Below are 23,040 nucleotides of genomic sequence, written 5' to 3'. Positions count from 1 at the left end.
GAGAGACAGAGCTTGGGAGTATGGGAGATGGGACGGAGTGATTGCACCACAGCAGTTGTTGATGAGAGGTGAGAGTTGGACCAGGAAAGAACAGCAACAAGGGCAGACCTCTCCTTCTATCCACACCAGCAGCAAAGGCTGGTACCCAATGGTTTGTCCAGCGCGAATTACACAGCTTTGAGGAACAGTACAGCAGCAGTGACCGACTAAGGCGGACTATGATGGAGGTAAGTCACCTTCGGCTGCTTGACGTTATGTGACAGGGGGTTATGGTCTGATTTCAGGTTGTGTTTTGAAGTGTTTCAGATGTGTTCGTATTAACTAAATGTAGACATGGTTCCTTTTAGAAACACACTGAGTAACACACTCAGTTGTCATGACTGGACCAAAGTTTCTCGGCACGGAGGCATTCCGTCTTTTGATGCTTTTAATATACCGGCTCAAAGTAAAAGCAACTCTGTGTTTGAGGACATGCTGGCTCTGAGTGAACAGTCTGCTTTCAACAGTTTCTTAGCAGAAAACTGACAATCATGTTTCTTTACTTTCAGCACAGCCATTACTGGACTCACCATCATTTTTGTCTCGGCTGAAATAATAGGGTGCAGCATGGGGCTTTATTTAAATGTTGCACTGTACACAGCAATTATGGAAAATAAATGGTTGACAAAGAGAAGATAGTTATACGTGTTTTAAGCATGAATTAAGTGTGTCCATGTGTCCTACCCTATGATTCTCTAAAGTAATTGGACCAAAGGCTCTTCAATGTGATTTTGCATTGTGATTTATAGCAACACAATGAATAGATATGTGTGTGGAATAATTTACCCTTTGTACAACCTTCCAGTTTTAGAAGTGTCACACCTGTGTACAGTAATACGTGTTGAGACCTGTGTGTAACAAGAATTAATACATACTGAGCTGGTGGCATGCAAATAGGTAAGTATAGGGCACCTAGTCTGTTCAGGCATGTTCAGCTCTGTGCTGTAACTTATTGAAGTGAGACAAACACGGGGAGATGCAGAATCACAAGGCTGACAGCTCTCTTGTATTGTCACAACAGAGAAAAATGGAGATAATTGTTTCCCTACAGAATTCCCCTCGCAAATGTAAAGAGATTGACCCCACAGGTCATTTACATTATAGAAATTAAATGCAGCTTAGTTGCATATCTGTAGCGTGTGACAAGCCAATGGAGCTGTCATGACCTGCAAAACAAGACGCTTCTTAAAATAACCGTCCCCGATACCCAAATGCAGCATTCCTTCATGAGCTTTGAAGTGCAGCAACATCTCAGCTCAGGATGATGTTGCAAAGTTTTAAACTTTTCAGTCATGATGCACATAAACTTAAAAGAAAATTATATTCTGACTGTGTGTAAATCAACTGAGCAACTGTGCACAGCAGCTGAGTAGCAGATGAATTTGTGAGCTGTGACAAGTCGCACTGTTGAAAGAGGCATCCAGAGTTTCCCTACAATGATTAATTCAGCAATTCAAGGTCAGGGGGCTTTTATTTTGGAGATGATAGCAAGTATTGCATGCAGCACATATTTCCAGCTGCGTTCACAATATTATAGGCCCCTAAAAGTGAGCTCATTATGTCTCCTCCTACTCCCACATTACACCAGCCACACACACACACACACAATGCCAGAGCAGATTAGGAGGATGGTTATGCTCCAACCTTATCACAGAGTCTTCAGCTTGCAGGGTCAATGGGCCCCGTAACCAGGAAAGCCTTCATTCTTTTCCACCTACCTATGCATGTCACATGCACTGTGATACCATATCAAACAATAAATAGATAAAACTGAGTTTTAAGATATAGTGCTGTGAGTAAATGTGGGAAATGGAGATTTGTATGAAAAACGTCTCTCATGCTACTAAGTAAAAGTGATGTTATATGTTGAGCGTATGATAATCTGTCACCAGAAATGTCAATCAAGTTTAAATGTCATATTCATGAGGTGGTCGTACCATGCAATAAAGACACAGCCTGCTCAAAACAAGTGGTGGGTAATGGAAGAAATAAATATTTATGGGATGTGGATGAGCAATAATTCAAAATGTCTAAAAATACTTTTATTTGTTCCAATCCTTTTTCACTTGCTGTTTTTAGAGTGGGATAAAAGCCTTAGATGTTAATATTTTATGGCTATAGCTGGCTGGAAATCTGCAGCATCTGACTAAATACACATACAAATCTTCAAAACTATTTTTGGACACATTCCAGGGCCCTGGATACATTTGAGTCATTTCAGAAAGTGCAAATACATATTGTAATGCAACAATCTATGTCATATGAATGGGATCAGCTCAATAAAAGAATATGCAAGGAAATTTCAGATATTTAATTTTAGGGCTCCTTAAATTCATGAGCATCAATTTCCATCCTTGTTGCAGCACTAAAGGCTCCCATTTAGACTCCATTAAAAATACATTTTCCTCTATACTCCAGCTGCCAAGGTTATGCAAATGCCTGTGCTCCAGGAGCAATAGTTTGCCAGCCGTACAAACCCGCTGAGCAGTGCCCACAACCTCATAATCTATTAACATCTAAGGAGGTTGATTGTTCGGTTGACCTAATGTTTCATTTGGATGCACATAATAGTATCTGAATGCGATCCGAACCTAACAGGGTCCTTCACTAGAAGCTGGCCTTTGGTCTAAGATAAGGCCTCATGGCTGCCAAGAGGAGACAAAATCAAACTTATGAGCAATAAATATTCGACTTGCAAGATTCAGGTAAACGTGCCTTTCTCCGAATCCAAACCCCTCAACCTTTTGACAGAGGACTGTTTACTAGACAATATAAAACATCATCATTGTATAAAGCAAAGTCAGTTCCACAGAATGTACATGTATAAATATATTTATACAGCTCTATACACACACAGACACAGACACAGACACAGACACACACACACACACACACACACACACACACACACACACACACACACACACACACACACACACTAATGTCTGTCTACCTCTCTTTCTCCTCGGCTAGTATTCCATCTCCTTCATCTGAGGCAGTAATGAGTGTCTGCTATTCTGTTCTTCAACATCGACGCCCTATTCATGCTCAATCTCCTTTACAATGCACTAACGGGATTACCCAATTAGCTGCTACTGGATGCCATTAAGCACATGTGTCTGTGTGTGTGTGTGTGTGTGTGTGTGTGTGTGTGTGTGTGTGTGTGTGTGTGTGTGTGTGTCTGTGTGTGTGTGTGTGCGAGCATGCATGGTCAGTAGAGTAATGTGTTAGCAGTGAAAGTGAAAGATTGATGGCTGTCTGTACCTAACACTTCATTTCCAGTTGATGTTCTACTGGAGGCCACATTACTCATTCCCACAACTCAGTCACAATGAGTAAGACACAAGATAGGCAAGTATGTGTGCATCTGCGGAGACGTGGGTGCGTGCACGTGTGCGTGGAAGTGGGTGTACACATCTGTGACAGAACACAGAAAATGACAGAGAAAAAGACAAAGTATTACTTTTTAATTACTCTATAATTTAAACGATCAATCAGACTAATTTGTGACTTGCATTGCTTTGTGTCGTCCGTAGAGATGCCTGCTTTATTACATGTGAATCATCAGTTACTTTGTGTAAGCAACAAATCAATCACAGGTTTCTAATGTGTTACATCACACTGGGGGCAATGTGTTCAGCGCGCAATTAGAGGATCGAACAGCAGGATGAGGATTGATTTTGAAGGATGTCTCCTCCAAAACTAAGCTGCAATTTTTAAAATCTTATTTTTGGTGAATATTAACTAAGAGGTATCTGGAGAGACAAACATCTGCCATTTACTCACTAAATAGTTTTCTCACGTGTTAAAGAGCAAACATGGATATTGTGGAAATGTAAATTTGATAGCCTTTGTACTTAATTAGTTGACACATACCTTGAATCCTAATTGTCACACACCCCTTTTAACATTCAAACACAATGCACTGGCTGTGTGCTTTTATCTACATTATCTTACAACCAATATTTTACCAAAATAAACATGATGGATTAGCTGCCTTGAGTTAGGTCTTCAAGATGTTATAGATACATCCCTCAAAGGTATTGGTTGCCTGCAAACAGTTTAAAATAAAAATGAAAATAGAATAAGGCGTTTATTTTTGTCTCCTTGAGAAAATTAATGGGAGGTAATGTCAGGGGACAACTTGGGGAATAACACTATTTAGTACAGACAAAATACATAGTTGAAACCTGAAGTCTCAGAAATATTTCTGAGTGTTTTCTGCTTTTCTGACATAAATACTATTGGAATGGACTAAAAAAGACGTCGGCATTTATTGTGCATTTGTGACAAATAAAGTTCCATAATGCGTGTTTTTGGATTGAAAGGATGACTATGTTTAAATGGCAGTAAATAAAACTGACAAAACTTTATTATAAAATAATAAACATGTGAATGAAATGATGTGTGCACTTAAGATGACATACATTAACAAAGAACCATAAGCTTTCTATGACTGACCTAAAAAAACAGACACACTGAACTAGATAGATTTCCTGTGCATCTGTTCCAAATTACCATAAAGACAAATGCAAATTAAAGAGATACCATCTGGCACTGTGGCAGCATAGAGGTACAGTGAGAACAGAGGAGAGTTTCACGGTCACTGTCAGGTATAAATCCTGTAAATGAAAAGCACACTGCTGCCTTCCACTGGCTGTGGAAATGGATTGGCTATGCCCTCGGATTGTGTTTTTATTTCTGCGTGTTTTTTGGGGCGGTCGACCAGGGGGGGGGCAGCTGGTCTTGCGCGCGGGACAGGGCTTTGTGTGTCGGGCAGGTCAGTTGGGACACGACGACCCCCCCGCCCTTGCCCCCCCCCACCCCTTCCCCCCATTTCTTACACAGACACACGACTAACAAGTGCACACACTCATTTGTTCAGACAAAGAATCTCATGCAGCCAATCAGATATAACATTAGATGTATTCATGCATTCACACACCACCGATCTCCCAAAGGTTTAAAAATGCCCCATCTACTCAAAAGCCACATGGTCAGACCGTTCGTGCTGCTCATTGAAATTTACAATGATGGAGCAAAGAAAAGACTTTCAAATCAATTCAATAATTTTACCTCAAATAGAGGTAAAACTGACAGATTCTCGTAGGAAAGTGAGTGGGAACGTAAAAGTGAAATGGCAGGATCATTGTCCAGACAATAAGGCTCGAGGGGCTGAATGGGACCAATCGAAGAACAATGGTAGACAGCTGAAAGGATGAGTGGAAAAGATTATGGAGGATCTACAGAGATACTTTATACCGTGGGTCGAAGGACTTTCTGAAAACACTTAATGGTAAAAACACAGATAATTTGATGGAATATCGTGACTTTGGTACAATGCCGTCTGCAAGTGTTCAAAGATCCAACCGTATAGGTCCTGCTTGCCATTGGTTCTGTTCTCACAAACAGATTTCTTAATCGATTCTTTTGTGACATCAATGAGTCAGTACTGTTCAATCGGTGAAGCTGTCTGTTTTCTTTACATTCCGAGGAAGTATTCCTTTTCCAGACCAAAATTGCGTCGAAGATTTACTCCTGTTTTGCCGGCAGCAGAGCTTAGGGGCCATAGCTCTTCTGTTGCTGTTCGTTCGTTTGGAACACAGTCGCCTACCTTGTATATTTTTTTTTGCCGTGATGTATGATTGTATTTCATCCACGGGGTGTTTTGTCATGTACTCTGTCGGTTGATGAACGCTTTACTGCCCGTTGCGAGACTTGTGCGCCAGAAATGGGAATGTGTGAAAGTGTGTGTTGTTTTGTGCGCACGGGTAAAGGTGTTTGTGTGAGAAAATAAGTCTATGAGTGTGTTTCTGAACCAACAGCAAATGGTGGTAAATCACTATAAACTTGACGCTCTCCAGCCCTCTCATTGTGAGGACTAGTCATTTATTTACACTCAAATACGGTCCTGGGCTGTTTGGGGAGAATACATCAACCGTCACACAGGAGTCCACACAAAGCGTGGCACACTTCAACAGACAAAGAGTGAAAGGAGAGAGGGCAAGCGTCTTTTTTTCTCCTTCACATGAAGTGTTGTTTGTTCAGGGAGGGTGCAGGGCACCGAGTAGGACGGATGGATGGATAGAGGGAGGGTCTGGTGGAGGGAGGGAGGGAGGGGGCGAGGATGAATGGTTATTACACAGTAAGTCGATGCACAAACAGAGGGTGTCTGAGGGTGCTAGTGGGAGAAAGGGGGGGGGGGACACTGGGGGTGTAAAAGATCTTTTGTGAAAGCTGGGAGTTAATCACTTGTGCGGCACACGTCAGTTCTATGGGAGCACATGTTGTACACTGGCTCCCCTGGGGGGGAGCAGGAGGTCCCAAAACACACCCCCAGATGAATTTACATATCAGTTATAATGCAAAGCTGGGCAGGGGCCGGATAGAGAGACCCACTCCCTCCACAGAACAGTTAGTACCCTCCTGGCCGTGGTGATAGTGTGAGGTTTGCATTTACGGCCGGTTCATTCAAGGGCACACGCGCACATACACACGTGTCTTCATGCCCAATCATTTTCTCCAGGACTGGATAGATGACTCTTCAGGGGCCTTGCTAGAAATGGAGGTTTAGATTGACCTGGCAGTAAGTACAATCTATTGTTTTATTACTTCAGTCCCATGTCAGTAGTGGATGCTAATATCGGAGAGTAATAGCGCCTTCACTGGAGTTTAGATTTAGCGGCAGAAATCCAGGCACAGTGGAGTAGAGGCAGTCACAGTCTTTTAAAAGACATTTACATCAGTGGTACTGACTGGGGGGAATGCTTTGTAGGTACCAATTCTTTTCACGTTTACTTTCTAGAATATATTTTGAATTTCATTGCGAATGAAAGGAAACAGGCAAACTGAGGCTGTCCTAGAAGACTTGGAGACTTGGACTATTTCATGCTTCATGCAATTAGGGCTTTCTATTCTTCCCTGTATGCACCCTAACTGTTATTGCGTTATTCTGCTGTAGAAACCACTCACACTTTGCCCTGTTGTATCACATGCTGTCTCAGGCTCAGGACCAGGTGCTCATGGGAGCCCAAAGGCCTGATCAGCCAGTATTGAGCACTATGCAACAAAGTCATTACTTTTCCCCTGTGGGTTCGGGATGAGCATCTGGGATGGGGTTGTGAGGAAAAGGGAGGTGGGGCAAATCCTTCACTTGCACCACTGTGAATAGATGTGCTTGTATTATAAAAGAGAATGTTGACAACAAACATGTGTTGGCCTTCTGTGTTCTTAAGACATAAGCCAATCACAATATTTATTTGTGGTCATACCGTGGTCGAGTAAAATAGTAAATCCAAAATGTTTGGTGGACAAAATGTTATTCAGATGGAAGCACCAGCCAAGTGTTCGCACGAGTAGTCAGTAAGTAGCCCAATTGGCAGTTTGTTTAGAGGAAGGACACCCAAGGGGTTATTTGTCTTAAACAGCCCGGCCATAAATCCAGACACACAAAGCCAGGCAGAGTGCCAAGATGGACTTTTCTTCACTTTGTTTGTTTTGCAAATGTGAACACACCTGCTTCTACAGTGCATATCTGGACTGAACAGGAAACAATATGATATAATATAATACCACTAAAAGAGCATCCGATGAAACTGTGACTAGGTTCTGATTAAGGACCAACAGCTAATATTTTCTTTGTTTAACGTGCTTTATCCCTTTCTCGCCTTGTAGATGGAGCCATTGACAGTTCCTTTCTGGGGTCATGAGCTTGTTCTTCCCTTCACGTCTGTGTAACTCGAACCTCCTGGACTGCAGCCACACCCTCCCCTCACCAATGCGTCCAGGACCATGGGCAGCGTCAGCAGCCTCATCGACAGCAACAGCCTCAGTGGCAAAAACTGCAAGGCATCTGAACATAGGTCAAAAAAGGGAATATGTCCTCATAGAAAGAGTGGAGGTTGCAGCCTTGATGAGTTACTGAAGTGCGGCTTCACTCAGGGCTCCTCGTCCACCACTCAGCCCTCTAACGGCCTGTCACACTCCCGGTCAGGTCGAAGTGAAGATTTCTTTTACATCAAAGTACGGGTCATCGGATGACTTTAAAACCATTAACCTATTTTGTAAGGAATACATATATGTGGTTACAAATCATAACATGTTTATCCTGTTCCCTTAAAGGTGAGCCACAAACCGGGGTCAGCGTACCACAGAGGAGCATCAATGGAAGATCATGCAGGTGGAAAGAACAGAGATGGGGAATCAGATGGGCGACTGCAGCCCAAACTACTGCTCTTTTCAGGACAAATGACTAACAGGGTGAGCAAAAAGTCCATTGTTTCCTCAGGTGCCTTATTTAAATGTACAATTAAAAGAAAAGTACAGCATTTTTGTGAAATATCTTTATCTGCTTTGGAGCCATAATGAATAGCAGACTTTCGTACGTTGAATGTGTAGGTCGAGCCAGCGGACGGTTAGCTTAGCTTAGCATACAGACAGGAAACAGCGGTAAAATTTGACGGGGCATTTTCAATGCCTCGTGAAATGTAACTTTGCTGTGCTTTACTTAACTGGATACGTTGCTATGGTTGTTCTTACAACAATGCAGGCGTCATGTGACATGCCTGCAAAATACTTACCTTACAAAAACGTTGAGGATAAAACACGCACTGCAGGTAGTTTAATTGCCAGCAACCATTCCTCATAACCTGTGTTGAACCTTCCCAGCTTATTAATCACCCCTTCCCAGATTAATGACCTAAGAATGCCTTGATCTTTGCAGTGGTCATTTCCGTGCCAAGAAAACACAGGAAAATGGAGTCTCCTTCAATAGGTCTTTATTCCTGTGGGGCAGCAGGCAAGAGAGGAGAGGAATAGGAAGCAGCTTTAGAATAGATAGAGCAGAGAATAACATGGAAGAGAGAGAGAGAGAGAGAGAGAGAGAGAGAGAGAGAGAGAGAGAGAGCGCGCTGGGGCCAACAAGAGTTTGAGGAATGGAAAGAGAGAGAAAAATGAGGAAAGGCATCCCAGTCGTGAAGTCAGTGAGAAGGAATGCTGAGCTCACAAGCTTTACCTCTTACACTTCAGCACTAGCTCATATTATTAATATCATAGAGAAGGACTATTCATCTTTGCTCAGACAGCACATGGGGGAGATGGGGGATGCAGAGAGGGGGAGAAATATGGTACTGCTTGTGATGTTCTTGGACAGCACAGATGGGGCGTGCGGAGTATAAGTTCATCTTTTGAAATGAGTTTTGTCTTTTGTGACAGTCCTGGGAATTTTACTTGTAACTACTGGCTTTTAACACTGCCAACTTGTAGTGAGGCAATCCTGAACGCATCAGTGGTTCTATTTCTAATGTGAAAAGACTTGATAAAAAAAAAGCGTTATCACCTTCATTTGACAGACTTGCACTGTGTGACCATATTTATCTCTAGGAAACCGTCATTTTGATTTTCAAGTTTCATAATGTGACTCATCTTTGGCTCTCTGTACCTTCGTACAAGCAAAGAGGAGCCACTGAATATAAAATACAACAACTGGGAAGAGCAGCCCTGACGATGTGTCATTGTCGATCTTCTAGACCCCTACTGAGAAGTCATTGGTCCGTTCTACTGCTTTCGAGCGTGGGATTCCCAGGAGTGCATCCTCCACGGAGACCGGCCACAACAGCCTGGACATCCTTTGTCCTCTGGAGAAAGCAAGGAGCCCCGATAGCAGATGCAAGCAAGACCACTTCTCAGGTTTTTATTCACATCATAAAGACGAATTGTTAGTTATCAGGTTGAACTGTAGATTACACAAAATAAATGCCTTCTATTTCCTTTTCAGGGACTCTCTCTGACTCTGGACGTAACTCTATGTCCAGCCTGCCCACCCACAGCACCAGCGGCAGCCTAAGTGCTTCCACGGGCCCCGTCAGTAGCAATGATGCCAGTTCAGTTCCCGCAAACAGCCTCAGCAAGGGAGAAAAACCCAATTTCCCTCCGTGGGTCAACAGTAATAGCACTAACCTTGACTGCGGCTACAGGACTGGTTTGTGCTACGGAGGGTTCGCCTCCAACTCTAATGGGGACGCTGGCTCCCCGCTTTCTGCAGATGAGCCGAGCGCACTTTCTGAAACTGCAGGTGGGATTCGGTCCCCCATTACGACAGATGAGTCACTGATTGAACGTTTGGAACAGAAGCTGCTGGAGAGCGAGACCGAACTGCAGGAGCTACAGGTATTAAACTGTCACGTTACTAAAAAACAGCATGTGCTTTTAATCAAGATCAGTGCCTCTCTATCAGTAGTTACAACCGTGATAACTTTTTACCGTGGTGTCTTCGCCTTGCAATAGGTGAGTTTTGAAGACAAGGAGGCAGACACATGCCAGCTGTTTGAGGACAGACAAAGGCACGGTGCTGAGGATATGGAGAGGCTGAAGCTGCGATGCTCCACAAAGCTGCAGCACGTCTCCCAGATGGCTGCAAAAACACAGCAAGGACTCCAGCTGCAAGTCAGCCAGCTCCAGGTCAGCCCACCTCCTCTTTTCCTTCTTGTATCCCTGATTTCTGATTCGTCTTTCAGTTTCAATGATTAAAAGGGAAAATTTAGCACCTTTTTATGCGGAGGGCTAATTAATATTAATGGCCAGGTGTAGTCAATTGAAGCAATTCATCCCTAAATTCATGTTATATTAACTACAAGCTGAGTTCTCCGGATTAAGGAGCTACGTGCGTACATGCACCTGGATGCATTGAGCGCAAATTCTGTTGGCCGCAGCTGAGATGATTCTGGCTGAATATCAGAGTCAGTTAAAAATACTGTAAAAGGTTTTCTTGTTCTTGCCAATCTGTGTATTTTGGAAACATGGTTTGCATGGCGCTGGTCGGAGCATGTGCACCCCCCGCCTTCACAGAAGGGAAGACAGAGAACAAATGCAGGAAATAGCCTGTGACGCTTCCTTGCATATACAACTATGTCACTTTCACATCACATCACAGTGCTGTAAGCTAGAAGAACACTGATTTATACGCTGCTAAATCAGCTTTCTGGGTCAATATGGGACGCAGTGAAGAACTTTTGCTTCAATCAACTACATTCACCGTCAAAAGGGATTGGATACAAAAAATGTGGTAAATTTTCCATTTGCGATACGTTATTTTGAGTTTTAATTTAACTTAAGAAAGAAAAGCTTAGTGAGTATTTAACTCTTGTACAGGTGGAGAAGGAGACGCTTCAGGATGATATCGCAAAGCTTACCCAGCAGAGGGATCTTATTGAACTCAGACTCAGGTCTTGTGCGACGGAGAGCACACAGTTCGCACCGACACTGGAGGAAACTCAGTGGGAGGTGAGTCATTAGTTGAGTGATACCAGTTGGGTTAAAACCTTGTAGCACACAATACAAACTGTTGAAACCTTGAAGGCTGCTGAGGAGGTGTGGGAGCTGAATGCTATTATATCGCTGGATGAAAAATTCACCACTATGAATGGTGTGTAATAGAGAGATCCATTTAATAGATGTGTTGTATAACGTACAGAGAATAATCACCAACTTTGCTGTTCTCCTAAACCCGATTTAGCTTTCTAATATCTTTCAGCTCATAGTTTTGGTTTTATGGCCGGGAAGCTTTCCTGTTTAGCGTCAGTATAATCGCTCTCATCAGACCCGTTTGCTGCTTTTTTTGCTGCAATCAAACAACTGTTTGATCTGTGTCTGGTGGATCTAAATGAGCTCTTCTTCAATGTGTCTGCCAAAAATGTATTTATGTAAATGATTATAACATATACATTTTGTGTTTACAGCGAGTTGAGCAGACACCAGATGTTTTAGTTATTTTCATCTTTAGCGTGTTTTTGGAATGAGCTGAAAATGAAAAAGTAGCGTGCGACAATTGTTACTTTAAAACAAAATATAAGTTACAGTCAGTACTTCATGGCATTTATGACCACAGATTCTGCATCTCGAAGTCACTGTGCTGGGTGTTGTCGTAATGGGGAATACACAAAATAAATAATTGTAAATGTGTACAGAATATGAAGCCTTGAACATAATTACATTTACAATTTCATCTGTCCCTTAACTATCAGTGTGAGGTACATTATACGCATTAATACTCCGGCTGGTTCATCTTCATAACTGTCTCTGTTCGAATGTAGGTGTGCCAGAAATCAGGTGAGATTTCATTATTGAAGCAGCAACTGCGAGACTGCCAGGCAGACGTCAACCACAGGTTGAATGAGATATTTGGCCTCAAAGCGTCACTGAAGGAGAACGCCGCAAAAACGGAGAAACTCGAGAGACAAAGCAAAGAACATGATGGGCAACTGCGCTCTCGCACCATTGAGGTGGAGGTTAGTCTGTTCATGACTCAATGGCAGTAGTGTCCAGCATGGCATTCAAATAAGGACTTGTGAATAAAATAGACACACAGCGACAATAAGACACAAGCAATCTGGGTTCAGAAAGACATATAGAATCTTTTGTGTTTAATAGACCCTGTTACAGCAAGAAAAATAGTCTGAACTGCGCACCAATGACTAAATAGTTCTCATTTTTCATTTAGGTGTGCCAAAATGAACTTCAGCGCAAAAAAAATGAAGCGGATTTGCTGAGGGAGAAAGTGGGAAAACTGGAGGAGGACATTCAGGGAATGAAAGAGGAATTTGCCGTGGCCAAAGAGCAGAGGGTAGGGGTGCAGCAACAAGAGGCCCAGACCCAGGCCTTGGAAAGACTAATCCACGGCTCTGACTGTCCGGCCCAGGACCGCGGGGAGGAGAGCAGTGGACACATCGCCACAGAATCACTCCAGAGAGAAGTGGAGAGGCTGAAACAGCAGATCGAGGAGGAGAAGGACACACGAGAGAGGCTGGACAACAGCTTCAAGCAAGAGAGACTAATGTGGAACAAGGAAAAAGACCGGGTCATCAAGTACCACAAGCAGCTCCAGATCAACTACCTGCAGATGCACAAGAAGAACCAGGACCTGGAGAGGATCCTGAAGGAGGTGACCGCTGAGCTGGAGAGCCGGACCGAGCTCGGCGTGGACTTCGGCTACAGCTCAGGGTTACAAACGTACGACGACGTTATAGCAACCGATATCTAACAGAAGCACTGCAGTAAAAGTGAACGCCCAGTTCGTGACTATTTTTTCATCAACAATATTTATGATTTTATAAGTGCTGGAGATTATTTACAGCTAAGTACTGTTTTATAAGGATTACTTACTTTTTATTTTAAATAGCTTTGTGATGACACTGTTAGTACTTGGTAAAAAGTAAATACTAAGCTATTTAATGTTTAATGACAATTTATTTTACCCTGTTGTCCAACTTTATCTCCCAAAGTTCAAATCCTCCACAGTTTTGTAGTTAAAACACAATTTATTAGTTTATGATTCATCTATTTTATGTATTATTACTGGTGGTATGCATACATGCTGAGCATGATAGTGGCTTAACATCGGTCCCTTACAGCATGGCAAATGGGAGTGATGTATTGTGTGTTGTGTCCAGGGTACTGAACCTTGATAGATTTTGCCTTGTGTTTATCCCTGTTACTGCTTTCTCCAACACAGTAACTATTATTAATTATTATTTATTAGACATTTCAACACAACTTACAACTCTCAGGGTGTGGTTATTTGTTATGATGGACCAATGTAAAATGATTAGTTGCACTAAAAAATGTCTGTTAAAATAATGCATTTCCATTCAACTACATTGAACAGTGACTGTCAGTATGCGCTGTACTGCAGTTGGTATATTTCATCAAATCATCTGTATGTCTATTTCATTCTCTGAATGAACTCAAACTTGCTGTTACTGACCTAAGGTTGTTCTGCAGTTGTTCGGTCAATTTAGATGCCATGATAGATACAATTCATCAAAAATCATCATCAAAATTATACCACTAAGCAGAACAATCATATTCAATGATAAATGCATGCTTGCTCGGACGATGGTGTCAAGCGCTTGTAATCTAACTATATAATGTCATTTAATCTATCTACGATGGAATGAATAGGTGGACGCTCTTATTGCTTTGTCTGAGTGTGCATGAAACCAGCACTGTAAAACAAACCTTATGCCACATTCCTGATACAGAGATGCACATAATACAGTATATATGCCACCATAACACCTCTGACAGATACCAAGGGCAAATGCTAATTTTGGGGATTTACTTTTTGTTCTGTTTGGGTTTAGACAGAGAGAAAGGATTAAACCATGCTAGGCAGAATACAATAACAAAAACATTTCAAGGAAAAAACAAAGGAAAGAAAGGTCTTCTCCCAAAATTGTTCATCTAACTTTATGAGAGTTAGCTGGCACTGTTCCACTTGAAGACAAGCAGTCCTTTGTAGCAGCAACCCTGGACATTTAGCTCTGCTACTTTGCAGCTATTCCACCTCCCACAAGGGCAAAGCAAAAGTTGAACTACTCCGCCCACTCAATACTCGCTCACATAGACTATGAGGCAGAAATGAATGCACACACTGCGCTGGTCAAGAATGTGACTGTCTAACGAGGCTGCTTGAGATTGCTCAGCTACCCACCATTGCATCACATTAACACAGCATGTCAGGAGAGGATTGGAGGCAGACAGAATAAATGGAACTATAAGGTGAGGCGCTGTAACCTGGAACACTCAAACCCGAAAGTCTGATAGGTGTTTTACAGCCTTTTACTCTGGTCCTGAGCACAGAGAATTGGTCAAACAGGGAACAGCAAAGGACAGTTGATTGTGCAACTATGGCACTGGTGAAACATTTTTGGAATTCAATTTATCAAATCTTACACTCAGTGAAAGAGACACGGATATAAGAAAAGTGACTGTAAATTCTGCATCAGTGCTTGTATTTTGCTAACTTACTTGGCTGGTATTCTAAAACTCTGTTTATCTAAACAGGTGAATTTGATATTGATCTTAGGAAACGGATTTATTTATGAAAACTCTTTTTACCAGAGAGGATTCAAACAGCAACACACAATAATCTGCATTATCCTTGCTTTTAATGATTGCTAGCATATTTAAGCCACACCACAGAAGATACTACTGCCGTAATAAATATAGAGGTATTGGATTATGAAAGAAATATTTCTGTCAAACTAGCAAATGCTGGATTTATAAATAAATGAGAATTCTGTTGATATACATTTATGTCTGTCTTCAACTGCACTCCCTCATTATCATTCTACATTCCTCTTGGACTTAAATAATGAAAAGATTATTTTCCTACTCGGAGTAATCATTTAATTTGGGCCTTTATAGTGTTTCCTTTCTCATTCAGCAGCTCTTTCCACCTCATCTGAGTAGATTGGACCAAATCAAAACTGAAATCAAATTAAAACCGATTGTCAATATGCCTGGCTGCGTCATTGTCATGAATGGAGGACCACATAGAAAAGATAACAAGAAATTCAAAGTTATTGGTTCAAAATGAAAGAAAACAACAGAGCTGACTAATGAAGGGATTCCTTACTCAAAGTAACAATGAACAAAATCACAGAATCTTTTATGATTGTATACAATGAAAATAGATAATTGTCATGTGCTTATGCATATCGACTGCACTTTAACAGCAGAATCGATTAAAGGAGATTATAACTTAGTTCAAGTATTTAACTCAAGCTTTCAATTTCTTCAATCTTTATCATAAAAATAACCATTTTGAATAATGTGATGCAGAGGCAATGTGGGGGTTTGGAGGGTTATGATATGCATCTCTTTGTATGGACTTGGCTGAATACACAGGGTTTGGGGCCAGCAGATGCCCCGGTGCGATTTGTAAGCAGCTAGGCAGCCGTCAGAAGACACGGGTTGATAATTTAGCCCAGCCCTGCAGTGACATGATAATAATGCTCTCATATCCTGCTGTGATTCTCCTGATCGGCTGACAGTCAAGCACAAAAGGGCCTGAATTCATTAGTAATGGGGAGGCACGTGTTCAACATTCAAAAAAGCCATCTCTGCCTAAATATTTACAGCAATCAGATATAGCAAATTCACAATATAAACTATTGTTGAAATAATATATAATTGGCCTACTATGAGAGAGTTTCCACTTCATTTGATGGCTCGACCCTCACTTCTAACGTTGTAATAGATACTCCACACTAGTAAATAATAGATGAGTCAATAACACTGTATCAGTTTCCACCTTGCCCTCATTAGTCATTACAAACTTGCATACTCAAATGTGTTTTATCCCAGCCATACCCCTAAGCAATTAGTTGCTCTACAATATCAGGGGGCTGGTTATTCAGGCATGTATTTCCTATTTTTATTGGTTTATTTCAAGCCCTGCATGCAGACCAAGGCACGGCAAATCGCGTCAGCAAATCCCCATGCTCCTCCATAGTCAGCAAAGTAATTGGGGAGGGAGTCCCAAAGGGTCCTTGCACACTACTGAACCTTTTCCTACCGACAAGTTGAAATGGTGATATAGGTAGATAGCAGTCAGTTTGAGTGTGCATATGGGATATAAGTTCAGGAGGTGGCTTGAGTATTTTGTGTGAATAGGCCCGCAGTCTTTAGAGACTTGCTGGTTGGCTGGGAAACCATCTGGTTGCCCAACCCCCCAGCTGCATTCCCATTTCTATGGGGATGGCAAATTTTGCTCTGGGGGGGCTGTTCGAATGCCAATTTAAGCCCCAACTGCTCAGGATTTGTTAATTAACTCTATCTCTCACACAGAGAGAAACTTCTTTTGTAAGTAATTCTACCATTCATCACAATCCAACTCTTTTATTCCACAGCTTTGCCAACTATCAGCTTGTGAAATTAGCTAGGAACAGTTGAATGTGCAATAAAAAGCCCGTGAGGAAAACTGTAACATTAAATAAGCATAACTACAGAAAATGGGTTCTAGCTAATTGCAGATTTGAAAATTCCTTTTTGCTTTTAACTATATGATTTCCCTGCAATTGCAACCTCACTGATAAGATTGAGATGATACTATTCATTTTGTTTAGACATGCATTAATTGAATATTCATAGAATATGCTTGTCAGATTGTAAGTTACTATGGACAGCTGTCAACCACGGAGGACAAGATATCAGTGTGTGTGTGTGTGTGTGTGTGTGTGTGTGTGTGTGTGTGTGTGCGCATGTTATCTAAGCAGCATACCATAATGAGATCATCTCCCTTTTCCATTGATGAAACAATGCCATAAAGTCATACATACATATAGGTCTTTAATTCACAAAAATCATGTGTGTGCATTTTGTACACTGACTCTGTGCACTGAGACAAAGTGATCATATCCAGAAGTGATGACAAAACGGAGGTGGGTTGCATCACTTCCATTTAGCTGAAAAATACAAACAATTGAAGACAAATAGTAGTTTTAGGTATTAGTTCTGGTCATTTGTATATGATAAATACTTTCAATTTGACTTACCAAAATAGTATTTGACTGAAGATGTCCCTCCGTATGTTTACATTCTAAAAGACATCAGTTTGTAAAGATCAGTTAAAATTCTTCCGCATTAAAACCAAAGGTGTTGACCAATGATGCTGTGTATGGATGTTCCTCTTACCTTGCTCTGTAACAAACTCAAATTGGGAGACATTTTGTGAGGTGTTCTTTTCTATATGTAGATGCTTGACTGAAAGAAAAAAACACCATCAGATATCTATAAATGGTTTGGACAAACTATGTATATGTTTTTCTTTGAAGAAAAACATACGATTTCCATAGTAGAACACAAAACACGAAACTGTGAACATTTTGCTGAATCACTACTGCCTTGGAACTAATATATTTTTGCAACGAGCCTGTTAAATGAATAATACATGCAGTGAAATGGCATCTGGTGAAATGTAACTTTATGCTATACTGTCAGGGTAGTAATGGGATTTTCAACAGACCTTCATGGTTCCCTAACAATATATACCCCTTTTAAGCACCATGAGGTTGACCTTTGTGGTTTTGAATAGAACGTCCTTTACACGTTCAAGCCCTCCTCAGGATACGCTTTAATCACTTTGGTAATCTAATATCCATCTAGTGCCACCCTCAGGAGAATTTGTTCAATACTTTGGTTTAAGACCAAATAACAGAAAATCTGATGACATTACCGTATTTAGTGCTTATATGCTAAACTAGCAACACCATACCTGAGGCCCGTCCATTACTGTGAGCATATGCTAGCTGGTCTTACAATGGCAGCATTATTGGAATACATTTACATAAAAAATCTCTTGACACCATAGAGATTAGAGATTTTTTTATGTAAATGTATTCCAATAATGTTGTTCCTCCAATATAATCTGTGAGCTGTAAACAATTTAAATAAAAGTTTAACCCCCATATCAAAACGTTTGCAGGAAATAATGTGTTGTAATTCTGGTTCTACCATAAAATATGGGCATCTTTACTTGTGATTACACACAAGCAAGAAAACTTTCGCCTTGACTTAATCTCAAATTTAACAATGACTCCATTTAGAGAGACAATAACACATCGCCTCATTTCTCAAATCTATACCATTATAGCTGTCCACTGTCACAGCGGACACCGGAGTGGATTGAGCAAAGCGAATGATGAATTCTTGAGGAAACATCCCGGTTGACATCCAAAACGTGTTAGTGTTTCTGGGTGAAAGGAACAAACAAAGGCAAAAGGTTTGAGATTCAGAAGAACCAAATGGAAATCTGTCATTTCACGTAACGACTTGGCGTTAATAGTGAGGGGGGGGGCATTAGGCGTTATTTTACTCGAATAAATAGCGAGTGAGTTAACACTCACCCGTCAATGATGTTTTCTGGTGGGTGATTATTATCGCTGGACGTAGCGACGACAACTTCTGCACCCAAAGAACTAAGAGAGGAGTCGATCATCTTCGGGCAAGATTCTTCAGTGACTCACACAACAACGATTGTGATCTCTGTCTTCTTGCAGATATTGCAAATATCAGTTTCGACAATGTTATACAATAACTGGTTTCGTTGACGGGTCTAGGAGAAGTCTATTACGCTTAAACTAGCATAGCTAACGTTACTGTAGTTGCCAAGCCAACCACCCGGTCGCAGCATTTATACGTCACTTTGGTAACGTCACCATTTCCGACGCACGTTGCTTGTTAGTTGTTTAGCAATTAGCAGTGCGCAGCGAGAGTCACCGATCTAAACATGGCGAATGGATGCAAAGACGTGTTGTTTTCACGTGGAACTGGACAGGTTAGTGTGAATGTTCTGATGAGCTCACAGCACACGTCAACCTTGTGTATAACTGCCAACGTTATATATTCGTTTGTTTTGTTGAGCTAGGAGGCTAAGCTACAAACTTCCGATGCTCAGTCGGGTAACAAAGACTAAAGCAGTAATAAAATTGAAACCTGATATCTATCTCATACCTAAAGTGTTTCTGTAGTCGATGTATTGCCCTACGTTTATACAAAGGCTTCAGGGCGTTACCTGCTCATAGATGTTGCACTTAGTTTAGCATCCCACGCACAGTGTGACGATAAACATGACAGGTCCGGCGCTTAACTGTAAACTATGTTTATTTTCCAGAGTGACGATTCTGATATATGGGATGACACCGCCTTGATAAAGGCTTATGACAAAGCAGTTGCATCATTCAAGGTAAAACGGGTGGCTTGCCGTGTATGTGCATGCAAAGGGTTTATTTGCTTTTACTACTAACGTGTCCTTGATTTGTGTGCCAGACTGCCCTCAAGGGCGAAGACGAGCCAGAGGCTTCCAAGAAAAACCCGCCAGGAAAGAAACGCAAGAACAACAAAAAGAACCAGAGCAGGAAAAGAACAAATGCGCCCCCAGACAAAGAAGTGCGTAAAGGGAGTTTAGGGTATACTGTCGGGAAGCTTATTGTTCAGTCATTTTGTTAACAGCATTTAAACCGACATCATAGACATTTTCAAACGTAAGGCAACCCATTTTCTGTAATCTGAATGTGTGTTTGGTACACCCCCTTTTTTAGTTGTTCTTTAACTAAAGAGGAGGACCAAAATGCAATGCTTACAGTTTTCTATGTCTATGTTGTCACAGTGGCAGGTTGGGGACCCGTGCAGCGCATACTGGTCAGAGGATGGCCAGCTCTACGCAGCCACTATCTCCTCCATAGATGAGGAGAGGGGCACTTGTGTCGTTGTGTATACACAATACGGCAACGAGGAGATGCAGAACCTTGAAGACTTGCTTATGGAGATCTCTGAGGATGATGAAGAAATGAATACCAAGGTGAAGCAGTGCAAGTACATTATTATATTTATGAAATGCTAAATGTTTTTATTTATTAGATTTTACTTGTTTGTATTTATCTTTTAATGATATTGTTAGTTATCTAGTTTATGATGATGTACATAGCATTCTCAATTTTTATTTGGCTCCCAACTTACGCTTAATGTGAACAGGACCTTTTTTATTGAAAGAATAAATAAAAAATTCCTTGTAATATGATACTTTTACTCAATGAATCAAGGCAGCTTCTGTCTGACACAGTGTACCCAAGGTTATGTTATCCACTTTGCATATATATATACACACCACTAATGAAAAAACATTTTAATATTTGGTCACTGTAGACCGAACATAATAATCCATGATTATTGAGAGATGAGGTCAATTGAGGCAAAATGACCGAAACTAAGTACTTAATTTCATCCTGGAATTAAATGATTATACCAAATCGCTATGTCACTATGTAATCAATTCAAGGAATAAGATGTTATTAGTAAATCACTTGCATTATCTATAAATAACATGTTAGGTTGTTCTGCTTTTGCCTGCACCTCAAAGAAAAACATTACCCTACGTGTTGTCGCCATGGTACAAAGAAAATGACAAATAAAGGCACATCTCTGCAATTCAGGTGAAAGCGGCAGAATCATCAACAGAGGAAAGTGACCGGTCCACCACACCAAACCACCACAAACCGCTCCACAGTAAACCTCAGAAATCCAAGGCCCACAGAGAACCTCCTCCTATGTGGGCCCCTGGTTTCCCAGGATTTCCTCAAGGTGCACCTCCCATGCATGCTTCTAAAACGGTAAGAAAAAAGACCTTCTCTCCTTCCCTCATAAGTCTGCAAACAAACTGAACAATAAAACAAAAACATAAACCGCAACCTCTCAGAGTTTGCATTTATAGCTGGGAGAGTGTATTGGATTGCAATGAATTCAACTGGCATTTATGTTAATAGGTCTAGCCTCTTAATGTAATTCTGAATAAAGTCATAAAAAAAGTAATCGTGTGTGTGTGTGTGTGTGTGTGTGTGTGTGTGTGTGTGTGTGTGTGTGTCCAATTGAGTGAGATTACAAAAAACTGGACTAATTTAATGTTGAGGATAGTTCACTGAAGAGGGATGTTCAAGCCATTAACTTCCCATTCAAGCAACATGAGTTCAGTCTGTTTTCCTCTCCTTTGTTTGTTTTTCATCTTTTGTGTCCTCTAGCAGAGAGGAAGCAAACGATCTGGTGCTCACGGGCCTGTACCGCCTCCCTGGCCTCCAATGATGCCTTTTGGTCCTCCAGTACGTTTGAAAATATACACTAATAACAAATGAAAAAGCTGTTTTTATTTTACAGATTGGGTATGCATCCAAATATGTCAAAAGTGCACATTTTCTCACTCCGCTGCTGAACTGAGAAACCCTGTCAATTTAGCATGTTATCAATAGATGACTAATATTGTGAGCTTACATCCTCTGCATTATGATCGTACTCTCTCCGCCTCAGATGATCCCTCCACCTCCGCCTATGAGCCCTGACATGGTGGAAGACGAGGCATTGGGCAGCGTGCTCCTCTCCTGGTACATGAGTGGATATCACACGGGATACTACTTGGTATGTGCACAGAAGCTAATTGATTCATTATAGGCTGTAAAAGTCACTTACTGCTTATATTTACAGGTTCAGTCTCTTGCATTATGTAGTGCAGAGCAGTGGGCGTGTATGGTAATTAGGACTCAGTTATTTAATTTCCACTGTTATTCTTCTAAGCTAGAAGAGCCTTTTCAGCAAAGGACTCCAGCTGCATAATGTGTGGGAGTTCTTGATTTTAAAAGGAAACCTATCTTAACATTCTCTTTACAGGGGTTGAAACAAGGACGCAAAGAAGCTGGCAATCGGACAAAGCTGCACCACAAATGAAACTACCCGCTCAACATTTTCTAATCTTGAGTTTCTCAAGGCGTCCCCTGGTTCAGCAGCCGTTCTCCCTGTTGGTCCTGATCTTTCTCTTAAACTAAGTGTACATGCTTTGAGTTCATGAAGACTCAAGGAGGAGCGTTTTTGTATTCTTTGTAAATAGATTAAATAAAGGCTATCTCAGCACAGTTGATAACTTGTTTACTTTGTTTGTGTTTAATGCACCGTGCCATAGACGCACTGTTGTGAAATTCAACTTCATTTGGCAGAAAATGTCTAATTATAGCAAGCCGTTCCACTCCTTAGAAAGGCAAATGGTCTCTTTTTTTTTTAAATTACAAAAGGAGTGGTTATTCAAATGTGTATTCGACAGACTCAGGGACTTGTGGTTGTAATTGCAAGTCATGTCCAGCAGAAGTCAGACTAGTATAATGTATTCATATACTAGGAAAATGTGGCAATGACACATCATTAATTGAAAGGTGTTTAATCCTAATAGAGAACCACTGCTACATTTGTGTCTGTTGGCACACTAACAATTTGATTGCAAGCCAGACTTAAGTCCCACTTTAGTCCCCCTGGTGATTTCCATGCAGTGTTAATTCAAAGAAGTGTGTGTCTGCGCCAAACACACGTCCAAGCTCTCCTTTCTCCCCCGAGGGGTTCCCTTGTCCACCGCCCAATATAAGATTGCATCTATTGTGTTTTTTGTCACATAGGGAATAGGGGCATATTCAGAGTGAGACAAGCCATCGTTGAAAACTAATGACACTCTACAGATTGTGCAGATAAAAAATAATTCTTAAAGTCCTTGAGATATTCCAATGACAAACACATTTTATCTTAACATCCTTTACACTTGACAAGCTCCGACGGGCAAACTTAAAAAACATGAAGGATCAGAGAACAATGTGTTTTAGTACCATTGTGGTAGATCCACAACGTTGTGTGGTT

At 41.2% G+C, this 23,040-nt stretch overlaps 3 protein-coding genes across 5 annotated transcripts; 2 read left to right on the top strand and 1 right to left on the bottom strand.

The window, feature by feature from the left end:
* lzts1 (leucine zipper, putative tumor suppressor 1) lies at positions 1–13,802 on the top strand. Of its 2 annotated transcripts, none has more exons than XM_040196089.2 (9): positions 1–227; positions 7,714–8,061; positions 8,161–8,298; positions 9,567–9,726; positions 9,815–10,206; positions 10,324–10,497; positions 11,188–11,319; positions 12,129–12,323; positions 12,536–13,802. In XM_040196089.2, the coding sequence occupies exons 2-9, from the start codon at positions 7,831–7,833 to the stop codon at positions 13,073–13,075; spliced, it is 1,962 nt and encodes a 653-aa protein (XP_040052023.2). In that variant the 5' UTR covers positions 1–227; positions 7,714–7,830; the 3' UTR covers positions 13,076–13,802. The 2 variants fall into 2 exon arrangements, with proteins under 2 accessions (XP_040052023.2, XP_040052022.2); XM_040196088.2 differs by lacking the exon at positions 1–227 and adding an exon at positions 6,417–6,625.
* A 3,347-nt stretch (positions 13,803–17,149) lies between these two features.
* On the bottom strand, positions 17,150–19,029 carry hspb11 (heat shock protein, alpha-crystallin-related, b11). Its single transcript, XM_040196092.2, has 5 exons — positions 18,726–19,029; positions 18,465–18,571; positions 17,515–17,583; positions 17,376–17,419; positions 17,150–17,285 (listed from the first exon to the last, which is right to left on the bottom strand). The coding sequence occupies exons 1-5, from the start codon at positions 18,815–18,817 to the stop codon at positions 17,184–17,186; spliced, it is 414 nt and encodes a 137-aa protein (XP_040052026.2). The 5' UTR covers positions 18,818–19,029; the 3' UTR covers positions 17,150–17,183.
* On the top strand, positions 19,022–22,279 carry smn1 (survival of motor neuron 1, telomeric). 2 transcript variants are annotated; one of them, XM_040196091.2, is made up of 8 exons: positions 19,022–19,156; positions 19,493–19,564; positions 19,648–19,767; positions 19,988–20,179; positions 20,811–20,987; positions 21,396–21,470; positions 21,676–21,783; positions 22,033–22,279. In XM_040196091.2, exons 1-8 carry the CDS (start codon positions 19,109–19,111, stop codon positions 22,087–22,089), a joined length of 849 nt encoding a protein of 282 aa, XP_040052025.1. In that variant the 5' UTR covers positions 19,022–19,108; the 3' UTR covers positions 22,090–22,279. The 2 variants fall into 2 exon arrangements, with proteins under 2 accessions (XP_040052025.1, XP_040052024.1); XM_040196090.2 differs by having other exon boundaries at positions 21,393–21,470.
* Positions 22,280–23,040: the final 761 nt, after the last annotated feature.

Source organism: Gasterosteus aculeatus, chromosome 13 (assembly GCF_964276395.1).
Source record: "Gasterosteus aculeatus chromosome 13, fGasAcu3.hap1.1, whole genome shotgun sequence".
Classification (NCBI taxonomy): Eukaryota; Metazoa; Chordata; class Actinopteri; order Perciformes; family Gasterosteidae; genus Gasterosteus; species Gasterosteus aculeatus.
Note: the sequence above shows the minus strand (reverse complement) of the source record. Positions and strands in the feature narration are given on the sequence as shown.